General features: G+C 35.6%; 1 protein-coding gene across 1 annotated transcript in view; it reads right to left on the bottom strand.

Moving 5' to 3' along the window:
- Positions 1 to 8,646: 8,646 nt before the first annotated feature.
- The window catches only part of LOC124777760 (HCLS1-associated protein X-1), a 74,454-nt gene continuing 58,125 nt past the window's right edge, over positions 8,647 to 24,975 (bottom strand). The window contains exons 5-7 of the mRNA XM_047253262.1: positions 19,319 to 19,466; positions 19,043 to 19,196; positions 8,647 to 8,943 (exon numbers count right to left, since the gene is read on the bottom strand). Of these exons, the coding sequence (XP_047109218.1) occupies positions 8,843 to 8,943; positions 19,043 to 19,196; positions 19,319 to 19,466 (403 nt within the window). The 3' untranslated portion in view covers positions 8,647 to 8,842. The remainder of the gene's footprint in view (positions 8,944 to 19,042; positions 19,197 to 19,318; positions 19,467 to 24,975) is intronic.

Raw genomic sequence — 24,975 nt, 5'->3', positions numbered from 1 at the left:
ATACAAAGTCTCAAAAGTGAGTATGGCTATCTGTATCGCTGAAGCACGCAAGCCTCCCCACTGATGACAAGATCCATGGTTCATGATAGTAAAAATGATGGTGAAAAGGCAAGTTTTACTATCATTTAAAAGAAATATTATTCATTTTAAATGATAGTAAAACTTGTCTTTCTACCATCTTATTATCTCTCACTGTAGAATCTCTTATTACAATTCCAGTTACTAGAGATTCAACAAAATTTTCCCCACTCTTTACTTAACTTGACCGAGACTCCACTTATAGGACTTCCAGTGAAACCAGGCGATTCCATTTCCAATTATCTGTTTGTACCCAAATTCATTTTTATTCTAAGCTTCATCCCAACAAATCACTTTCCACTATTACAGATCATTTCTGGCAGTATTGCCCCTGCTTTACTCTTACCTTCCATGATACTGTCATCTGAGTGAGGACAGACTAAATGTGATTCATATGTTAGTTCCAGTACTTCATAATTATTTACATATTACATAATCTACTAGCTGCAGGTTACTACCTTGTTTACATTTCTGTCATGATTATCTTATCTTTGTCTAATTTTGAATGGTTGGATTTGATATAATGGGTGTACTATGGAAATATAGAAAATAGATCAATTATTTTCTTATAACTGTATTGGAATCTGGGCAGTGACTAAACCTCAATGGTCTGATTCAAGAGATTGAGAAGGTTCAAAGGAAAGTGGCAAGATTCTTGACTGGTACATTTAGTCATTGCGAGAGCGTTATATAGAAAGTTTGAAGTGGGACACACTTGCAGATAGAAGACATGCTAAACGGAAGGGGCTGCTCACTAAATTCCAAAATCTGATCTTCACCGATGATGTAGAGCATATATTATTACCAACAACTTTTCAGTTCATGCAATGATCACCATTCAAAGATAAGGGAAATTAGAGCTTGTACTGAAGCATTCAGACAGTCGTTTTTCCCCCGCACGATCCACAAGTGGAACAGAGGGGGGGGGGGGGGGGGGGGGGGGGGGGGGGGGGGGGAATATGACTTTGGCGCGAATAGTGCCCCCCGCCACACACTGTTGGTGGCTAGTGGAGTATATATGTGGATGTAGATGTAGAATGTGTTCAATTAGCTTTCCATTCTGGTCTGTTGTTCCAGTCACCTCAGAATAATACTCCATGACAGAGAGCAGCTGAAGTAAAAATATGCATAATAACTATCGCGTTTGTTTTCAAGGCAGCAAAACATATAAAATAACAGTGTTATGTTTAGTTACTGACTGTAGCTGGTACCAGAGGATCAATTTTACCCTTTTTATTTGTATATTTGTGCCTTTGTGTTCAGTTAGCACCTACACATTGTCTAGTATTGTTGATTTTGGGTTCTTGATAAAAAGTGCTACTGTCATCAGCAAATATTTGTTTTGGAACAGTTCTTTACAATCTTTGAAAGGCTGTTCAAATAAATTTAGAAGGGTTGACCCATGAATCTTGTACAACCCCATTCTGAGTTTAATTTTACACCTATGGTGCACTGGTGCATTTTTCACTACTATTTTCCATGTGAAGGTCTTATGGAATATGTCAGTAGCATAAAAATATGCACTGTCACTTACTCTACTATTTTAAACAATCACTTAAACTGTTTTTTTGCAAAATGCAGACTTTAATACTGCATGCAAGTAATTGTTCTTGTATAATAAACCAATGTCTGTGCAATGTCATGTATAAATGTTAATGTACTACTGTAATTGCATCAATTGACTTGTCCTATATTACTTGTACACTGGCTGTATAATATGTAATCACAGGACCAAATAAATAAATAAATAAAAATATCAGTTTTCTCCAAGTACGACAACTGAAGGATTTGGCTTAGTCACAGAAAAAAACAGCACAATAATGTTCTTGTTAGCTGTGGCAAGACCTCATTTGCTAGGTCGTATGTGGCTTTCTCTTGCTACCTACCTACATCTTCTAATGAAAAACAGTAAACAGAAATATTGGAGGTACATAATTCTTTTGTTTTCGGCCTTGCTGTGCTGGTAATGCGAACAGCTGAAAGCAAGGGGAAACTACAGCCGTAATTTTTCCCGAGGGCATGCAGCTTTACTGTATGGTTAAATGATGATGGCGTCCTCTTGGGTAAAATATTCCGGAGGTAAAATAGTCCCCCAATCGGATCTCCGGGCGGGGACTACTCAAGTCGTTATCAGGAGAAAGAAAACTGACATTCTACGAATCGGAGCATGGAATGTCAGAACTCTTAATCGGGCAGGTAGGTTAGAAAATTTAAAAAGGGAAATGGATAGGTTAAAGTTAGATATAGTAGGAACCAGTGAAGTTCGCTGGCAGGAGGAACAAGACTTTTGTCAGGTGAATACAGGGTTATAAATACAAAATCAATTAGGGGTAATGCAGGAGTAGGTTTAATAATGAATAAAAAAATAGGAGTGCGGGTAAGCTACTACAAGCAGCATAGTGAACGCATTATTGTGGCCAAGATAGACACGAAGCCCACACCTACTACAGTAGTACAAGTTTATATGCCAACTCGCTTTGCAGATGATGAAGAAATTGATGAAATGTATGATGAGATAAAAGAAATTATTCAGGTAGTGAAGGGAGACGAAAATTTAATAGTCATGGGTGACTGGAATTCGAGAGTAGGAAAAGGGATAGAGGAAACATAGTAGGTGAATATGGATTGGGGGAAAGAAATGAAAGAGGAAGCTGTCTGGTAGAATTTTGCACAGAGCATAACTTAATCATAGCTAACTAAAATATAAAAAGCAGATTCAGAAGGATGTAGGTTGCAGTAAGTACTGGGAGATGAAGAAGCTTGGACAGGAGAGAGTAGCATGGAGAGCTGCATCTAACCAGTCTCAGGACTGAAGACCACAACAACAACAACATATAATTCTTGCAGTCTAAACACAACCATACCTGCAGTCAGACATGCTTTACTCACTTTATCACATAAGTGATTACAAAAGGTCCCAAACATCTGAAAAGCTGTAATTATTTTGGCTTTAAGTGGCACCTGTGAAGTATGAAAATTTTGTGCTTACTGGTAAGACTACCATTAGGATATCTTTACAGTTTTTCAGTGAATTAAAATGCATTTGCTGAAATGCAATCGGACTACACTTATGCTATCTTTGAAAAAGCAGCACTTTTTTTTTAATTTTCCTAGACAAACAATGTTGAATCTGAGCAGTTGCAACATTGTACTGCTGAAGAACTCTGGTTTTCTTGTGTTCCTTATTGCAGAAATACAAACCTTATTTTGAGAACACAGGTCAAAACACACAATGTTTATTGCAATACAAATCTGCACAAGCAGCAGCAACAGAAGACAGAGGAAAATTTATTACTATTACTGCTGCAGTTACACTAAATAGATACAGTCAGCATTACATTTTCTGTCCTCAATCAATGGTTTCTGCCATGCAGACATGCAAATCTTCTATTCACTTGGTACTCATTCATAGAAATTTTGTTTTTCAGCTGGGATATACGTCACATGTCAAGTAAGGATTCTTCTTGGCACTTTCTACTAGCAGAATTTCATCGTAACAAGATAGGGAAAACTGTAACATTATCTAGTGGCAGATTTCTTTTCCCAGTACCTCTTGGTTGCTTTGCAATACTTTAAAAAATCCACAATCACTGGATGTTATGATTTTTCCTTCCCCTTTGTGTAGCAGGGTTGTCAGATGAAATGTGTAGCCAGACATACTCAGAAGGGGAAGTCATGAGGTTGGGATCATGGATTTACTTCAAACTTTGTATACCTTTAGTAGGCCCTCAAAATAACATAAGTGCAAGTAGTAAGGTGCACTACTTGGGCAATTCTGAGAAATTTCACAAGAAGTTTTACATGTCTGTTATGTAACCGATGATCTGTGTTTAGGTGCTGGAAGTTAGAGTTCATGGTGGTCAAGAGGTTAGTGTTCAAGCTACATTAAGATGAATGTGTATGAGGCGACAGTTCGACTCCTGCTCTAAACCTTCATTTTTGTAGTACAAGTGTAAATTCTGTGATATTCAAACATTTTGCACCTACCATTCATTCTTGCTACATTAGCAATGTCTCACTGCTATGCAGGTTAACTGCCAAATGGTGCCTGCCTCTGTCTCTGCAATTCAAAGTGTCGAGGTGCAAAGTATTCCAGGTACATTACCTGATTGCATGTAGAAGGAATTTCACAAATCACTAAAGTCATACATTTTCAGGAAAACTCTACAAAATTCTTCATTTTCTTGTTCTAATAATTGAATTTACTTAAAAATAGTAAGTAATCAATCAAGAAATTCACTACAACACCTTGCAGATACACGACGTGTTCTTTTAATTACATTACCTCTCAAATGTCATACAAATTACATAATATGACCAGTGATGAAAAAATATGTATAAAAATTAAGTCTGAGCAGGAGTTGAACTGTTGGTTCATACACTTTCATCTTACAAAGCTCGAACACTAACCACTTGACCACTAAGATCTCTAATGTCCGGCCCGAATGCCCAGATACATCAGTTACATAATAGACGTAAACTTCTCTTGCAGTTCTCTCAGAATAGCTAGAGTAGTGCAACTTGCTACTTGAACAATATGTTGTTTTAATGGCCTACTAAAGGTGTACAACATCTGACGTAAATCTGTGATCCCAACGTCATGGCCTCCCTTTGTAAGTTATTTTGAATGTGTCTATGTGCAACCAGTGGTATGAAGTGCTAAGAGCCCTGAAATCCTTTGGTTCCATCTTGCACAGAAGGATCTGTTGTCCTTTGTGTTGGCAATGACTGGAATCCAGTTTTCTGGGTGAAAGGCTATTTTGTTCCTCTCTATAAGGACAAAATTTCTATCATAAGGTAGGAAACTATGCCCTGCAATGAGGAATTTCTCACTTACAGCAGTCAAACATTTACAGATGATTAATTTTGCAAAAGTGCCCTAATATTTTTAAAATTTCTCACAAAATCAGCAATATTTAGGTTTATGTTCAAATGAAAATCATATGAAAAACAGAAATTATGATCAAAACATTCTAGTGTCATTGATTCTCTCTGAATACTCTCCTTCACTTTATCTAACACAATATAGAAACACTTCTGACACATTCTGTAAAAATGCTGGAAACATTCAGTTGTTTCATTTTTTCTAATGTGCCAAGTTTCTTTCCTTTTTTCAATCATAATGGATGTACCCAATATCTTCTTTGCTACTCAACATTTACGAGTTACAAAAGATCCAGAGCATCAACACTTTTGTCTTATGAAGAGAACATAGTCTGACACATTCATAGCACAACTGTCCCACACCTCTCTGACAGCACCACTTCAGTGAGACCGCTCATGTCCCATCCACAACTACCTGTCTTGTTGCTGCCAGGCATCTGCGCCATGCCTTTTCTGTGTGAACTGGGCCTCACAGTGCTGTACCACAAGAGAACAATGTCAACAGCAAATTATACTGAAAGCTCCTGCAAAGCGTTCAGTTTTCAGTATAGGCCTTAAGTCGCCCAAGACACATTTTACTCTATCATGTAACAAAATTTTAAAATTGAAGATAATAGAAGAAATTTCAAAAATTGGTAATTTTGTAGACCAAGAATTTGTTGCAGCACTCAACCCTTTCAAGATATTTATCACTCCTTCCGGCCTTCTCAAAAGGGTTTGAGAAAGTGGCCTATGTTAGAATGCTGGCATTTTTAACTTAGGAGTTGTTCACCATAAGTCAGTCTGGCTTTTGTAAAGGATTCTCTGCACAGAAAGCAATGCTAGACATCGCAAATGAAGTACTAACATGGCTGAACAAGAAGAAAACATCCTGTTGATAAATATTATAACCTAACCACGGCTTTATGTTAGATCACACAATTCTTTCTGCCAAACTGCAGTGTCTAATGGTGTACGTGTTGCATAGATAGAATCTCACCTGACGACAAAAAGCGGAGGGTCTCATTTGCAGACTGTGTCTCAGGCACGAAAATAAACTCAGAGTGGTGGAACATACCATGTGGATTGCCAATGGGGTTACTATTGTTTCTAAGCTACATAAATGATCTTCCAATGAATTTAAAGGCCAGTTAGAAAAGTCAGATTTGCTGATAACACACCACCTCAGATGATGGCTGACTACACCTACACGTGGTTCACAGCTAACTGTTTACATCTTAATCTCACAGATTCATATTATGCTATTTCACACTAGCAGTAATGACTATCTAGCACCAGAAGTAGACATTAATGCCCATACAAAGAATGAAGCACAGCATGTAAATCTAACTGGGGGCTGGCTATATACAAAGTTAAAATGTATCAACACAAGGATAAAGAAAGCAAGAAGTTCACTTCAGGCCATTAGGTCTTTAGGAGCATCTCTCATTGCATTGACTTTAAAGGAAGTGTTGGCTTATTTTTGATATTTTCAATCCCAATTGTCTTATTTTTTATATTTTCAGTCCCAATTGTCTTATTGATTTGTTTTCTGTGGCAGTGCACCTAAAGTAAATAAAATGTTCATTCAGCAGAAGCAAGCAGTAAGAATATTATACAAAACTGTATACCTTGATGAAGTCTTTTTAAGGATCTTTGAATTCTCGCACTCATTTCTCAATACAATTACTCCTTAATGCTGCTTTGGTTGCTGCTGATGAAAATAAGGTTTAACTGATATATGATATACATAGTCACAAGAAAAGACACACATAAACTTCGCCTCCTTGTCCAGGGTTCTGAATGAAGTTACAAACTCTGGTAGTAACGAGAGAGAAAGAGTTGAGTCACAGACAGATACAATGAAAAGAACACTGGAAATATTGTTGTTATAATGTCATAATTCCATCCTGCACTTTACATTGTTTGATACAGTGGTATTACAATATTCTCTATTACACGAATGCGTAGTGTCTGTCCTTTTGGATGCATTCATATAATTAGTATGCCTAGCTGGGCAACGGATCCACCTTCTTCAGTGTTGATGCATAAATACAACCAACCTCATATGGGAATCTCAAGAATAGCAAACACACAAGAAATGGACAGGGACTGCGGATAGGTGGCGATTGGTGGGAATGTGGATCGGATATGAGGCATGCTGAGATAGTCCGTGCAGTTGCGATAACGCTGTGTCCTGGGTGGTGCACTGGTTAACGCACCTGCCTTGTAAGCAGAAGATCCAGGGTTAAAGTCCTGGTCCGGTACACATTTTCACTCATCACCATTGATCCCATGTAATGTCCCAACACTGATGACAGCAGTGATCCCCTTCAATTTACATTAAGATATTCACCAAGCTCCTATCTGACAGCAGAAGAAATCAGAAATCCCTACCAATTCAAAAGGAAACTAAAACTCAACTCGCCATTCATAAATTATCTGAACGTCTAGGTTCAGGGATAGAAATAAAGGTGTACGACAAGTAATTAGGTGCTATAAATAGGACTCGGTATTCACAGATACGTAAAGGTTTCCTTTGAAAAATACCTCTGTACTGAAGTAAATATTCAGCTACTAACAATGGATGAACAAAACTGAGGTGCAGTACTGGCTTTTTTTCTAATGTACTCAGTTAAATTTAGAAGGCATATGTGTAAATAGTCTTGAGCTTTATAATGATACTAGCTGACAAACCCAGTATTACCCAGGTATTCATCTTGCCAGCTTCCTATTAGTAATGGAAACAAAAAAATTAACTGTGTTTGTAGTGAAGTATCAAAAAAATTTAATTTCCATATATTCACGAAAACACCTTTGAAATTATGAAACAGTGTACACATAAATATGCATAATGTACAAATGCATAAGGATAGTATCCAAATTAAGACACATGATCCTGGGCAGTTTCTTTATACTGGGTGAAGCTGATTCACATGTCTACAATGCAATTTTGTAAATGACACTATGGTAACACCTCTTCATAGCTCTATAGATGTCAGGGATTTCCTTAAGTTGACTTAACTGTAGTAGCGTCTTAGCAATACAGAATAAATGTATTAAAACTTCATGATGCAGTATTTTTTCATGTATCTCAGTGTTTATGGCATCATATCTCTTGAATTATGTGTCATACAATAATATATTCAGCTAGGTACATTCAGCCACATACTGGATACTGCTAGCAAAATATGTTGTGAATACAGTTAGTAGTAAAGAAATAATAAATTTAAACATCACGCATATTGCGGCTGTTTTTCACTAATCCTGTTCTTTATGATGTCATATCTCCTTATCTCAGTAAGGATTGTGTGTACCAAGTTTGAATGAAATCGGTCCAGTGGTTTAGGAGGAGACGCAATGTGTGCACACGCACTTTTATAATGTGTACAGATAACAGAAATAGTCCAGATCGCAATTATTTATTTATTTGGTTTCCATTCAAATGATTATCTTTAAACCAGAAACTCCTCGCTGATCTTTGGAGCCATCTCGCGGAGCTGCTGCACATACCAGGAAATACCAGTAAACTGGTAGTTTTTGGTTCACACAGCAGCTCCATGAACCAGCTCCCCATGTCATGAAGGAGCTTCTGGTCTAGCCATCATTTGCTTTCCATAAAAATCATAGTTCTCCACCCTACCTAGTTTTTTAATATGAGGGGTCAATGATATGTCATAAAATACCACATAATAAAGTCATCTGTTATGGTTTCAAGTAATGTTTTGGTTTATTGACATGCAAATTAAATTTACTGATTGTTAAATTTACTGCTTGAAGTGTACAACAGAATAATACTGTGATATGATATTTACATTATTACAATTCTTTCATCAAGTTTCCACAACTCTTGACTATATTCATTCATAATTAAATTCATATACATATTATGTACGAAAATTCAGAAGCTAAAAAACTTTTTAAAGTCAATGCCATCTTTTGTCATTTTGCTGTCCAACTCAGGCTTGATATTCCACTTCTTTTTAAACTCTTCAACTTCACCTGAAACAATAGTAATATTTAAATAACAAAACAACAGAGTGAAAACAGACTGCAACTTATCTAAACAATACCCATTATTGTACATGTAAAAAAAATACCATTTTACATAACAAGAGCAGTACTTCTTTCAGTATTTGGCAGGGTTTTACAATATTTTGAAAATTTTTGTGACTGTTTCTTTCCTGATGCACTGCTATATTGTTTCCCAACAGAATACCTCTTTAAATAACCCATCTTGTCACAGACCGAACAGCGAAGGTAATCCAGTAATAAGCATTTTAGTAAAGTACCATGAACATTAGCATTATAAACTAGATGACCAATGCCAACAAACTGCTTAACAACATGACTAAAAACACCATTTTTATTTTATGGTAAGCGAGAATTGACTTGAAGCAAGCAGTAAGCTCCTATAGCGTGCATTAAATGTATTTTTGCCAACATTTCAACATCAGTGAAGTCACTACAGATAGAAACTGTCTCAGATAAATGAAAAATGGCCATAAACTGTTCACAATTTGCAATATGAAAGCATCCTACCATTTATCTGAAGTAACTAAAGGATAAGCTGCAGATTGGAAGTCATCTTGTTTTACTATTTTCAAAGTAGCACCTTTACATGTGTCATTCACGTGGCAATATTTGGCCAAAATAGCATTTTCATCAACACTGCTGCAACGTGGTTGCAATATACAGCAATTTTCTGGTACGACTGGCGAATACTGCTGATGTTGCAAGCTGTTGCAGGTAGTTGCAGAGATGCTGGCAAGGGCTTGCCAGTGTTATCCACAAAGGGTGGAGGATATTTCGTACTGCAGGAGAATCTCTACCTCTGTCCTTATCTGTATATGTTTCTCTCTCACTCTCACCTTTGTTTCCTACTTCTCTCATCAAGAGCACTGCAGTCCCATGTCTGAACCAATGGTTTAGCTTTTGTTTGAAAATTTGCACATGTACAAATAACCATCAATTTTGATAGCCATACATTGTTGTTAAGTTTTTTTATGTACAGTGTAATGGATCTGGGAGATGTGTTATTTTCTACCGGATTTGTCGATACCAAATTGTAAATGCTTTCTTATATTTTTTGTCAGAATTTTTATTATAATTTGCCTTATCATATGTTAATTTACTTATATTTTTGAGAGTGAAAGCATATTGATTACTATTAGTAAATGTGTCGGCGAATAGCAGAGAGACTGATTACAAGTGGAAGCTTGTGTGTTGTGTAAAATATCTTTGACGCTGGAGTCGTCTTTGACTATAGTCAGTCGGCAGTGAACTCTTGGTGTGTGTTGACGGAAGAAGAATGTGCAGGTCGCCGTCATAAATAATTTTGAATTATGTTACTATTTTTTTATATAAACTATAAGAAGAAACTACATTCGAAGAAATGGTATTTGAAGCACCAAAACTGAGGAAAACACGTTGAACCAGGTCATTTCTGCAGCCGACAAAGATGCATTGTAGAATCATACTTCATTAGACAACTGAAGCCAAGACTAATATCGCCTTGTATACATCTAACGGAAAAGGTACTGTCACAAAATATGCCAAATTTAAGTAAATAAAAAATAGTGACCATATTTTCAACTTGTGTCTCGCCCGGGATACCATATTTCAACTAGGGACTGTAACCGGGATATTGTGTTCACGAGATCTTCAACAGTGCTACGAGGAAGAAAATTTTTGTGTGTTAATACCAGTTTTTTCAGAATGTGTGTTACAGTATTTGTGTTCATCGGGAAGTAAAAGTTTTGGAGAAGAAATGTTTCGGCGAAAAATATAATTTTCGACAGAAGAAGTAATTTCAAGAATTTTGGTCAACAATCACATGGATGGAAAACGTGGTTTTGCAACAGTAGAAGAGTGTTCCAGATAAGTCACGAAACCCTCGTATTTTGTTAAAACAATATTTTTATCTTGTTTTGTATTGTTGTGTATAATTTTTTTTTCTTCACAATGACTTATGAGATTTTCGAGAATATTGTGCCTAAAGTAGAAAGTAGTAATTTAATAGACTTCGAAAATCAGGACAGGTCAAATGAAACAGAAAGAACTGATCAATTTGATTTAAAAAGTTTCCTTGTAAATTTCACGAAAGAAATTAAACAATCAGTTGACGACAATAAGACTTACTGGGATGAAAAAATTGATAACATTTTGTTGCAAGTCCAAGCAGTCAATACCCAAGTGGGTGATCTTTCAAACAGAGTTGGCAGTGTTGAGGAAATAATTGAATCTGTGGAAGCAAAAGTAAATGAAATTGATGCTAAATTGAGCGATGAAATTAATACTGTAAAAAATGAGTTACTGGTAGATAGGGAAAGAAATTTAATTGATTTTAATGAGATAAAAGGGGAAATTAAAAATTTGGATGAGAATACAAAAGTTTTAGTAAAAAATGTACAACAAGAAACTGACAATCGTTCGGTTACTCTAGAAAAAAAAGTAGAGTGCAATGATTTAGAAATCAAAAAATATGTCAAAGAACTTAGCGAAAAAACTGAAAGTTTTGACATTGAATTTCAAAGCAAAAATCACAATGTCAACACATGCAATGTTGTATCTAATATTCCAGTGAAGCACTTTTCGGTAGATGGACCCTTACATCCCGTTGATTTTATACAGTATTGTAAGGATTGTTTTTTACCTCACTCACCAGATGATATGAAAATTAAATTTGTGAAAAAATTCTTGGAAGGGGAAGCTTTGACTTGGGCAAACCAGATTGTAACTTTGGGGATGACCTTTTCAGAATTTGAATCAAAATTTCTGGAAAATTTTTGGGATGATCTTAAACAAACTAGAATGAAAAGTGAATTTTTGAATGGGAGAAACTATAGAGAATCAGATGGGAGCATGAAACAATTTTGCAAAAGTGAACTTCAAAAACTTATTCATTTAACAAAACCTTTGGATGACTTGATCAAAATTGATACCTTAAAGAGAAGATTGCCATCAGCAATGCAGTTGAGTTTAGTTCATTGTCCTGATAGTAATCTAGAGCAGTTTCTCAATTATATTGAAAAGTTGGATAGGGTAACAACAAGAGCACACAGTGGGTTTACTCAGAAAGGTAATGGTCAAAATTGGGGAAATGACAACTTTCAAAAAAGGGAACAAAACAATTATCATGGTGTCAGTCAAAATTCAGGGGGATATAACAATTTTCAAAAGAAGGACCATAATTTTCATCCAAAACAAGAACAACATTTTCGCGGAAATAATCAACAAAATCGAGAACACTTTAGGGATCAAAATCACAGAAATTTTGCTAGAGATCAGTACAATAGAAACTACCAACAATCAGGTAATGTTTGGCATAGAAATGGGAACAGAAATGTTGATCAGAGACATTGGCAGAACCGCAATCAGCAGTTCAAGCAGGAACCAGTTGTAATTCAGGAAATAAAAAACGAGTAGATGCCCCCTTGAAGGTCCGCAAGGTTGAGGCAGAAGGTCAGCCTGATGAAAGGACCAATGGATGTGACTATCATAAACCCAAACATGACAGTTCCAAACCTAAGCTATCACATTAGGTCATTAGTTGTTACTTATTGAAGAAATTTCAAGAGGAAAATAATGATGATATTGATACAGTTAAAAATTTCAGTAAACAAGAACATACAGAAGATAAAAGTAATTGTGATTCATTTAATTTGACAGTTTTACACTTGGGCAGAAAAGAACAACACTTTGTCAGATGATGTAATTTGTAGTAGTTCAGAGACGTGTGTGAATGAAAGAGAGAATGCATGCTGTGAGAATGAAAATATTGGTGAAAGGGATCTGGTAACTTTAGAAAGGGGAAATAATACTTTAGGGGATAATTTGAATGTGTATGACCTGAATATGTGTATTGATAATGATGTTGATGATAAAGTTGGTAATGATGGTAATGTTGAGGAAAGGTGTTTCATTAGTTTAAACAGGGAGTTGGGTATACACATGGTTGAAAATGGATTAAATAGTGGGAATATTACAGAAATTCCCAGGGATGTTACCAGGACGAATAAGGCTCGCAAGCAGGGTGTATGTAAAAGTGTGAATTTTGATGTTGTTGGGAAAGAATCTGACTACACAAATAACGATGACACATGTACAACTTCTAGCCTAAGTGAAACTTTGACAGATACTAATGACACACACACATTTCTTATGAATCTATGGCTGAACCGTGAAACTATTTCTTTTGACAAGAACTTTAGAAAGATGCTTATTAATGTACGTGAAACTGTATGTCCTGAGTGGTGGAAAAAGATGAGATATTTTATTTTTGAAAAGCTGAAGGATAAGTACTTCAATAGTATACAATGTGATTTGGATGAAAATTCTTGGCTATTTGAGATAATAGAGAGTACTAATGACAATTTTGTATCTTGTGCAAATTTTATAACTGTGACAAATAATGCATGTAATAATATACCATATGATTCTGATAAGTATAGGTTTGGGGAAATTGAAAGAGATTTATTACATGAGGATACAGGTTCTGAGAAAAGTGATCAATTTTGCAGTCCTTATATAAAAGTTCAAATTGGGTCATGGATTGGTAAATGTTTAATTGATACAGGAAGTGAGATCTCGGGAATATCTGAAAGGTTAAGCAAGAAATTGAAAGTGGGGAAAGATTTTGTTGAAATGCCAGTTGTTGGGGTAAAGATAAAAGGTGCTACTGGGAAGAGCAGTAAATTGGTAAAAAGCCAGGCTTTAGTGACATTTTTAATTGAAGGCAAGTTGTTCACACATGGATGTTTTGTAATTCAGGAATTTAATGAGGATTTTCTTTTGGGTATGAATTGGATAGTACAAGTAAATACAGCATTTGATTGGGTTGGAAGAAAAATTTTGATAGAAACTAGTGAAAGGGAATACATTCAGACAAATTTTGTTAGCACCCTTGGTGATCAGAGTAATGGAAATTTTGACAGTATCAATTTACTAAAAGAAAATAGATTGGAGAATATTGAAACTCATAGATTTGATACTGATGAAGTTGAATTTGGGAACTTAGTAAATTTGAAAAATTCAGAAACACAAAATTTATCTGGGGAGCAAAAACAACAGTTAGAAAATCTGCTGTGGGAATACAGTGATGTTTTCTGTGACATACCTGGTAGGGTAAAGGGTTATCAGTGTGAGCTTCAGGTAAAACCTCATGAACTGTTTTTCATAAAACCATACAGTATTGCAATATCAAAAAGACATGCTGTTGAGAAAGAGCTGAAAAAGATGGAAGGATGTAATATAATAGAAAGGAGTATCAGTGCATATAAAATCCTCTAGTAGTAGTTTCGAAAAAAGATGGTGGAGTAGAACTGTATAAACAGAAATCATAATTTCAAAAATTTAAATAACCTATTATCATCTAAAATAAAAGTCCTCCACTGGAATATGCTTGTTAGAACAAAACTACCTGTATAACCAAGTATGTATATTTGCATGTATAAATTAATAATTTGAAGTCACATGTTAATTGAAACTGATGAAAAAACACTGTTGTAACAAAAAATGAGAGAAAGATTTATTTTTACTTTTTTAGCAAAAAAAAGTCTCCATAGTGAGCATTTCTGAATTTTTCTAATTTTTGGAAACTAAGTCTTCCCTGTGGATGAAGGCATGCATGTGAGGACATGCATGCAAATGTATAAGTTTCAAAACCAATTTTAGATAAAGCCTCATGATATATGAGCAATTTATTGTTGTTTATACTGATGTTGTGGGGAGCGAAAGTACTCTTCACAAGAATGTGACTTGTAGTAATATTTTAGAAGAGAGGCAAGTGTACATAAATAATTGCAAAAAATTTAGATAATACTGATGTATCTTTAGCTGTACTAAAAGAAGAAAATCATAAGCAAAAAAATATACAAAACAAAAAAACATGAGTAAAAAAATTAAAAAAGAAAATCATAAGGAAAAAATATACAAAACAAAAAAACATGAGTAAAAAATATAAAAAGAAAATCATAAGCAAAAAAATATACAAAAGGAAAAAAACATGAGTAAAAAAAATACTATTAAAAAAATCAGAAGTAAAATATATATATATAGAGGGAAACATTCCACGTGGGAAAAAATATCTCTAAAAACAAAGATGATGTGACTTACCAAACGAAAGCGCTGGCACGTCGATAGACACACAAACAAACACAAACATAAACATACACACATTTTGTGTGTATGTTTGTGTGTCTATCGACGTGCCAGCGCTTTCGTTTGGTAAGTCACATCATCTTTGTTTTTTTATATATATATATAAACACAAACATACACACAAAATTCAAGCTTTCGCAACAAACTGTTGCCTCATCAGGAAAGAGGGAAGGAGAGGGAAAGACGAAAGGATGTGGGTTTTAAGGGAGAGGGTAAGGAGTCATTCCAAACCCGGGAGCAGAAAGACTTACCTTAGGGGGGAAAAAAGGACGGGTATACACTCGCACACACACACACACATATCCATCCACACATATACAGACACAAGCAGACATATTTAAATAATGTCTTTAAAACTGGCTCCAACTAAAGGGGCTAAAACTGAATATTGGAAAAAGTCATTTCCTGCAGTTAAAAAATAAAAGGTCTAAGGTAAAAGATCCACATTAGTCATAGAAACCAAGAACTCAAAGAAGCGGACTGTGTTAAATTTTTAGGCGTGCATTTGGAACAAAAACTACCCTGGTCTTCACAACAGTATTTAACAAGTAAATTAAACAGATTGACATTTGCAATGAAGATTCTGTCATATTCAGCTTGCTTAGAGACAAGAAAAATAGTTTACCACAGCTACTTTGAATCAGTTATAAGGTATGGCATTATTTTTGGGGGAGGCATAAGCAAAATGACTAGAATCTTAAAATTACAACAATCAATTGTTAGAAATATATCTAATGCAAAACCGAAAGTATCCTGTCGTACACTGTTAAGAAATTTAAAAATATTAAGTGCCCCAAGTTTGCTCATTTATGGACTGATTATTTTTGTATACAGTAATCCCATGTTATTCATGGACAATAACTTTAAACATCAATACAGTACTAGGAACATGGAGAATTTCATACTTCCCACATACAGATTAAAGCTGTTTGCACAAACTCCAGAATACATGGGCATGAATATTTACAACATTCTAAAAAAGAAACAAATGCTCAGCATGGAGATGGGGCAACTAAAGCAAGAACTATGACAGTTGTTCGTACAGAATGGTTATTATTCCTTCGAATAATTTCTTACTGTTAATATGACAATCTGACCAAGAGAGCAAGTGGCTAAAATGCTTTGTTAATTAAGTTTAAAAGTTTTATGTCTAATAAATGACTATAAAAATTATTCATTCTTTTTACAGTAATACTGTTATTAGACTACACACGGTCGCTGTAAATTATAAATTAATAATTATTGTTTCTGTAATACACATAAATTGTAATTGCAGTATTGCTGAGTCCCCTGTACATTAAATCTTGTGATTTAACTCTGTATGTCATGTGACAATAAAAATTCTGATTCTCTTCAAACTTAAATACATTTCATCATAGCTTGTCAACTGAATGGACCAGGAGCTGTTTCTTTCCCTCTGTCCCCTCATGTTCATGTGTGCCACCTTCTGCCAGTGCTTGGTTGGTTGGTTGATTTGGGGGAGGGAAGCAAACAGTGACGTCATCAGTCTCGTCATATTGGGGAAGGATGGGCAAGGAAGTCAGCCGTGCCCTTCAAGGGCAATTGCCTGAACTGATTTATGGAAATCAGGGAAAATCTAAATCAGGATGGCCGGACACGGGTTTGAACCATCGTACTCCCAACTGCTAGTCCCATGTGCTAAACACTGCGCCACCTTGCTCAGTAAGTGGAAGCTACTGTTAATTATGTGCAGTAATACTATAAAGTCGGTAAAAAATACATTCCTAGTAGAAACTTGATTGTGAGACAAAGACTTCTCAAAGTGAATATCAGGAAGAAAATGACATAAATACTGGTGTAGGTGAGCTAGATGTACACTAGAGGCAGGGTTGATGACCACAGCCTAAATGTGTGCCTGTACAAGTAGTCAACTGGTAACTGGCAATCACAGGTGCGCAGTAAACACTTTTTCTGTCTACTCCCAATTTCTAACAGTAGCTTGATTTAACAGTTGTTTCATTATTTGAAATTCTGAAGGTAGCAGGGATAAAATATAGGGAGCGAAAGGTTATTCGTAACTTGCACAGAAATCTGTAGTTGAGAATGGAGTGAGTCAAGGCTGTGACCTATCCTCAATGTTATTCAGTCTAACATGATCTACAGTAAAAGAAAGTAGTTGAATTAAATCAGGTGATGCTGACGGAATTAGATTTGGAGATGAAACACTAAATTGAACAGATAAGTTTTCCTATTTTATCAGCAAAAAAGTCAAAGCAAAGAGGATATTTAATGCAGACTAGCAGCAGCAAGAATAACATTCCTGGAACAGAGAGATTTGTTGACTCTGAATATAAATTTAAGTGCCAGGAAATCTTTTCTGAAGGTATTTGTCTGGTCGAAGTGAAATGTGGATGATAACCAGAACAGACAAGGGGACAGAAGTTTTTGAAATATGGTGCTACAGAAGAATGTTCAACATTAAATGGGTAGATAGAATAACTAACGAGAAGGCGCTGAATCGAATTAGGAAAAAATAAAATTTATAGCACAACCTTACTATAAGAAGGTACTGGTTGATAGGACGTGTCCTGAGACATCGGATACGGTAGCATGTAAAGCTTCATCAAATCAGTCTTTGGACTACAGGTGATGACTTTTGTTCTGATTGTTTATTGCACACTTGCAACTGCCAGCTTCAAGTTTGCTACTTGCAGATTATGTCTGAAGGCATGCATCATCTATCCTGCTTCTAGTATGCGTTTGTTTTATCTACAGCAGTAGCTATCTTTTTTTTTTTACTTATGCAGGCTCTCTCTTGCAATTAAATTTATACTATGAATATTTTTAATACCATATCACTCATAGTCAGCCTTCAGAAGCAAAAATCAGAGCAAATATGTGCTCACAACGTGAGTGCCTCTCCTAGCCATTTCTGCTGATGAGCTGCCATCTAACATATCCAAGTGCATTTATAAAAGTTAGTTCAATTTGTAATTTAGTTTCCTAGTATTTTACAGTCCCCTGTTTCTTTTTTGTTAAACAGGTCACCTGATGATGACTTGGTAACTAATTTCATTTGACACTAAATTGTATGTACCGTGGACTTCTTGGTAAGTGTGTGCTTGGAGACTGGTTTTAAATGCAAAGCTGTCTTGTATCTCTACAACTTCTGTTCACTATTTTGGGGAATGACTCCACATTCTTCCATCATCTGGTAGCCTATTACTCATTTTCCCTTAAAGTGTGCCTCAACTAGAGGACAACCTATGAAGACAATATCTATGAGTATTTGAAGATGGGGTACTGCTTAATTGATTTCATCTTTGTAAAAGGTCTGGCCCTCCTACAAATTTTGAAAGGAATTCAGCCTTCAGTGAGCTAAAGAAAGCTTAACTAATCACCTGTGTCCCAGTCCTATTCAGGTGCTGGCCATGCAAGTGTAACCCAATCTCAACCACCACCATCAAAATGTGGGTATTATGAACAGTCACCCACCTCTTCTCAAGACCCACATCAGCTAATCTTACAGTTGAATCAAGTGGAGTTGATTATGATGCATTAAGAGCTGAATAAAGTGAACCCTATTGCGAGTCTGAGTAGTAATCCTGTCCAAGTCATCACCAACAGTATTAGCTTAATTAATACTAATTGTTCTACGTGCCTTACATTACCACTATCCTGCCACGATAATATCACTTATTACAAAACTCTCACTGTACTCCACTACTCACAAACACAAAATATTCTGTTAGAATTACTTAACCACAATATTCCGTTAGGATTAATTACTTCCAAACATTTATAACAAGTAAAGTTTCCCATCACAGGATGGCCATAAACATGCTGTGAGCTTAATATTATAGAGAATTTGGGGTGCTCACCACCCCCAGCTCTCGAACCACAAAATCAATACACTTGGACCCAGGCTAGTTAAGTTCCTTGGAGACATTTAAATGGAGTAGCATCAAAGTTATTTTACCTTCATCCATATTTTGGAAGGTCTCACTCCTCTTAATCACACCGTTGGCATCAGTGTGGGTGATGACTGTGTACTTCTTGTCTCCAATTTGCCGTGTTACAATTGTTTCTTCATTGCCTTGATTGTCTCTAACAGTTTTATGATGTTCTACAGACTGAAATACAAAATTTAAAAACAAAAATAATTTTAATTTGTTGTTTATTTTACATTCTGTGAAAAGAAAGCAGCCTATGTCAATGAGATGAGTTTCTCAATATAAATATGGATGAAACTTACGCCATCAGGTTTGCAAACAGTTTTACTTGTTACACTTTTCCCAAAGACTCTTATCTGTGGTCCTCGTGTTGGCAGTTCCTCCCCATCAACACCAATTCTTAATGAAGGCTTCGCATCTAGTATTTCACCCAGAGTTGAACCTTTCATACTGAAAATAAATGTAATGCAATACATACAATATTTCAGTTTATTGGTTCATTTTACTTACAATGACAGGTCAGGGATTCATCAGTTAACATTTGAAGTGCAGAAATTCATGGCAAGCTTTCTGAATTGGTTCCACAATCAAAAGATATTACAATTATTAAGTTTTTGGAAGTCTACTTCATCAAAAGAACATATTTATTAATCTCATCCTAGCATTTACTTTAAATGATTCAAGGAAACTATAGGAACTTTACTCAAAAGGGCGCAACAAGCATTTGCAGTATTAGAGTACAGAGGCTTGAAAATTAGTTTCGTCTCACCCTGCTTAATACGATGACATGCAATACTGAAGGATATGAAATTCATTCAGAATACATTCTGTTTGTTTGGTAAGAAGTGTCTGGCTGATTAAGGTCATCTTGTGAACTCTAGACTTATACGTGATAAATCACAGATAATTGCTAATTTCAATTTTTTAAATGTGCTTTAGCAGATTACTAGTTATTTTCAGTTGCCTTGTTGAAAATATTAACAAAATCCCAAAAAGCCTTGCGTACTTCAGAATCAATAGCACCAAGCCTAAGAGAATTTCCGGATTTTGTTCAAAGTGGTGGAAAGCTGACCAGATATTAATAACATCAATCATCTTCATAGATTTGTCTGCCAAGCAACATCTTCAATAATATCTACTTAAGACATCTTTGCTTATATGTAACACATATCCCAGTTGTGTACTCAACTTTAAATGGCTGTGTTGTGATGTTTGATGTACAGTCCAACTTCTGAGCCATCATTAGTAGTACCATTACTTATACATCCACATACTAGCCATGGATGCTGAGCCATACATACGGCCTCTAGCATCTGATGAAATGAAACCCTACTTTTGGAGAAAAAAAGTAACAAACAGCCCTCACATTTTCATATACTGCCTTGTAGAAATGGAATCCTGACATCCAAATCGGCAATTATCAGATTCACTGTAGACGGCTGGCCACCCAGTATGGTCCTGTAGAGGTGACATAATGTTCATTTGTCAAACAATTGTGGTTGTGCTGGGCAGAAAGGGAAGATAACAGTTTCATTCACAAAGCAACACAAAAAAAAAATCTTCAACTTTGAAATGTGAAAGCCAAATCACCTACAGCACCAGGTATTTATTTTCTTATAATGGTCAGCCACATGCAAAGTGTTGAAACTATGTTGTGTGGCATGAATAATGTCACCACCATTCTCCAAGTCCATCTCCATATTACTGCAGTGGCAGGATACATCCACTTTGTGCTCTCATCTTCCATGCATACCATGGATTTGCAGATTATGTGTAGTGAGTACTTTGTGACTTCTTGCATCCTGTTAAATGAAACTTTTCAAATAATTGTTTAAAGCATCCTGTAAGAGAGAGAGAGAGAGAGAGAGAGAGAGAGAGATGTCCAGGATTTGGTGCTTTTCAGAACTTCAAAACCTGAACGGCACTATTATTTTCTACATGTATATCACGCAGTTTGTGATTTGTTTATGTCATGCTCTAAATCAGGTGGAAGCCATACATTATCAATAAAGTCTAATTTTCCATTACCAAAAGTCAAAGTTTGTGATGAACAATTAGCTAGGGCAGAGATAAATGACTTTGCAGTGCTTATAAGCATTTGAAAATGTTTACTGTAATGATTATAATGAAAGACTTCCTGTCTTTTCTATGTCTGACCAATACTTATAGTGTGCAGCAGCACAGTGCCTTCTATCTAATTCCAAACTAATTTCAGTAAGCTGCCTGATCTAGGATAACTAACAATGCAACCCAGTTGAAGAAAGCTGCTGCAAACTGACAGTGTGGGATTGGTCTCTAAATTGTATTATGTGGTTTTATAATCTGCTCTAAGTTTATTCTATACACGAGGTCTTGGTTTAATAACTAAATTAAGTAAGCTTTCAAAAAACAACTGCACTAGACTTTCAAATAGAAAAGTCAACAAAAAATTGCCACAAAGTCCACACTAAATGCAAAGTATGTGTTTCCAAAATACAGTTCATACTACAAAAGATAATGTTCATTTATTCCTTCAATATACAGTTCATTCATATAAAACTCTCACTGACAGTCAGTAACAGTACTGCACCAATGAGCTTCTGATAAAGACAATGTGACAAAGCCAGTTTAATAGTAACGATCAAACGTACACACAGTATTCAGTGATGAGTTATGCTTCCCTAAACATTTTACAGTTTCTTACTTCTTACTGAGCTAGTGTTTCTAAGCAAAGTCTGCATAATATGTCACACACTGTTATTACATGCAGTAAGAGACATAATTTTCACTTTATCTAATAAAAACTCAGAAAAATCACCCAAATCAGATATAAGCATTAATTTCCACTTTATGCTAACCCTAACACAACATTCCTAAACAAAATGCATTATTAAACTTGTTACAAAATTTCATAGCCACAAGAAAATTGTCTTATTTTTTTGGAACAGATCCCAAATCTTCAGTATTTTGATTCACACAGACTATCTACTGGCTAAAACAAACTATGGCCACCAAGTGTTGTAGCTGTTCCCTTATAACTACGTGCTTCACCTACTTGACCAATAACCCTTTAATGAATTTATGTATAATATACAAAATGTGTCCTCTAAACTATGACAAACTTTACCCAACAATAACAACATAGAAACGTCATACTGCTACTCACTACACAGAGATAGCTTTGAGTGGCAGGCAGGTACATCAAAAAAGACTGCTAGATGTTATTGGTTATCAGACTAAGCCCTCCATCAGATTTAGACAAAACATAACGCACACATTCACACATGTGCAATCACATACAATAGCCCAACGCCACCTCTACATAGTGAGTGGCAATATATCCTTTTACATATTGCTGTTATTCAATGCCAAATTATCCTGTAAGTGTAACAGAGTATCTTTACATGTCCAAAGGACTAAAGTAAACTTGTTACTTTCTCATATAAATGCAAGCAATTTTTACATTGTGCCTTTCATGCAGTGTATGCCATCCACATGTACATTATGTAAATGCCCATACATACACAATCAACTGTAATGTAAAATATGTTCCTCACATACACTCTTCAATCACTCAATCACACATTCTGATAGCATGAAAACTGTATATTGTTAACCAAAAACATCTTAAAATTGAAAAGAATGTTCCAAAAAAATTTGTGACTTTATACCTATCACTTATTTTCAGACTATGTTTTTAAATATTTAATAAAATGGTGTTTACATGCTTTTCTTCTATGATGTGTACATTATGTCATAATCAACAAGCTGTAGCCATGCCAGACTGTGTACTGGTGTGTACTGAAAGAGGCAGGGGAGGGTGGGAGTGTGGAGGGGGAGTGGGGGCGGGAAAGTGTGGAAAGCAAACCTATCACAGGGCAAAACTGAACAAAATAACTCTAAATCAAAAGAAGGAATTACTGTACCAATCACCATAATAACTTATATTTGACAATGCAAGAATTTTGGAAGATTGTGTCAAATGATAAGATATTTTGGTCCAATATCAGCATTGCAGGAATAGTCCTAATAATGAATAAGGAAATTAGAATCTGTGTAAGCCACTATGAACATCATAGTGAATGCATTATTGTAGCCAAGACAGACACACCCACCATCGCTGCAGAAGTTTATACGGCAATTAGCTCCGCAGATGATGAAATTGAAAGAGTGTACGATGAGGTAAGTGAAATCATTCAGATAGTTAAAGGTGATGAAAATTTAATTATGATGGGTGAATGGAATTCAGTAGTATGAAAAAAAGTAAGAAAAAAACGTAAGAGAACACCAACTGGAGGAACGGGATGAAACAGGAAGATTGCAGGCAGAATTTTGTACAGAGCATAATTTAATCATTGGTTTAAGAATCTTGAACGAAGGCTGTACTGTCAAATAAGGTGAAGTTTGGACCTTAAACTTACAAATTTCTGAAAACAATAAAATTAAGAAACCGATTTTTCTTTCAGAGCATTGTTATTGAACTGTAGTAATAAAATTTTAGGCATTTAACACATTTTGCTGTAAGAGATGGTAAAAGACTTCATCCTACCTGGGGATGAGGTTGACTGCTTATCTGTTATATGGCAATTGTGGATTGTTTATGGCTCTAGGGCAACTTCAATTGTTCTGAAACTTTATCAATACTTTAAAAATAAATCATAATAATTAACTTTTAATACTTATTTTAGAGTACATACAAAAAAAGTTTTAGGACAGAAAAATCTGATTACAAATTTGCTTTATGACATTCCACAGAAACAAAACACTGGACCATGAATTCTGTCAATCAGGGTTCCTTTGGGAATATAATATTCTCACCTAGCTTTGTTAATGCTTATTTTTCCATTTAAAATTTCTGTGAGGCACAGTTCTAAAACATCCAGGCCATATTTCTTCAATTAACACAATTTACATTTGTACACACACGGAATTTTCACACTGACATCTCTCAAAATCTCAACTGTATGACCTATGTGACAAATTCACAAGTTAACATACAGACACTTACGTACAACAACAATTTGCTCACTCCGCCATTACAGGCCATTGTTGCTATAACCACTGTGCCACATTGTTGCTGCATACATAAGGTCACACTACTGCCACATTCATGAATGTGTGTACATAAAGAAACTGAGACAAGACAGTCTGCTTCAGCTGATATCACCAATAATTTGCAAAGTTTTATTTGTGTGTCTATAGACAGGTAAGTATAATATATTAATTTTTGTTATTCCTCTAGTTGTCATCATGAAAGGTCAACACATGACATACATAAGACCTAGACACAGAGTTGTTTTATTCCGGTCACGCCAAATTAAATTTGGGGGGGGGGGGGGGGGGGGGGGGAGAACAACAACAACAATCCTGAGAACGATTAGTATTCAGAGGTTTTCCATTGCCATGCATTAAGAACTTTCGAACCATCAATACAATAAGTAAAAGAAAAGAATTTTTGTCACCAATGTATAGTTATTTAACTTAAGTATTTTTTGAAACTTTTGGTCACCTTCACCATGTGATGAAGCAGGTTGGCTCCCATCACTCTGAGTACACTAAAATATTAAGGTCCACATAAAATTTCAAAATTCATGTGTTGAAGTTCCTGCAATGAGCACTCGTTACGCAGATTATCAAAATTGTAGAAACAACCTCCCCCTCCCCCCTTCTTCTTCTTCTTCCGTATCCGGATGCACCAATTATATCTTCCCTTCCCAGTACTTAGCAACGTAGTTTGCTTTGTCATTGACATTCAAAATATCATCTTTAGTGCATGTTATAGACATATCTGGGCAAATCAATAGGTGGTCCAAGTCCTGCATTGCTCCGCATTCACACCTATCGCTATCACTGTAACCCCATTTAAATAGGTTTAATTTGCACCCAGTTACTCCAGTGCGCAGCCGGTTTAATGACCTCCAAGTTGTAAAAGGTAGTTGAAATCCTGCAGATCCCTCCTCAACTAGTTCCATTGTGGAGT

Source organism: Schistocerca piceifrons, chromosome 2, assembly GCF_021461385.2.
Source record: "Schistocerca piceifrons isolate TAMUIC-IGC-003096 chromosome 2, iqSchPice1.1, whole genome shotgun sequence".
In the NCBI taxonomy this organism is placed as follows: Eukaryota; Metazoa; Arthropoda; class Insecta; order Orthoptera; family Acrididae; genus Schistocerca; species Schistocerca piceifrons.
Note: the sequence above shows the minus strand (reverse complement) of the source record. Positions and strands in the feature narration are given on the sequence as shown.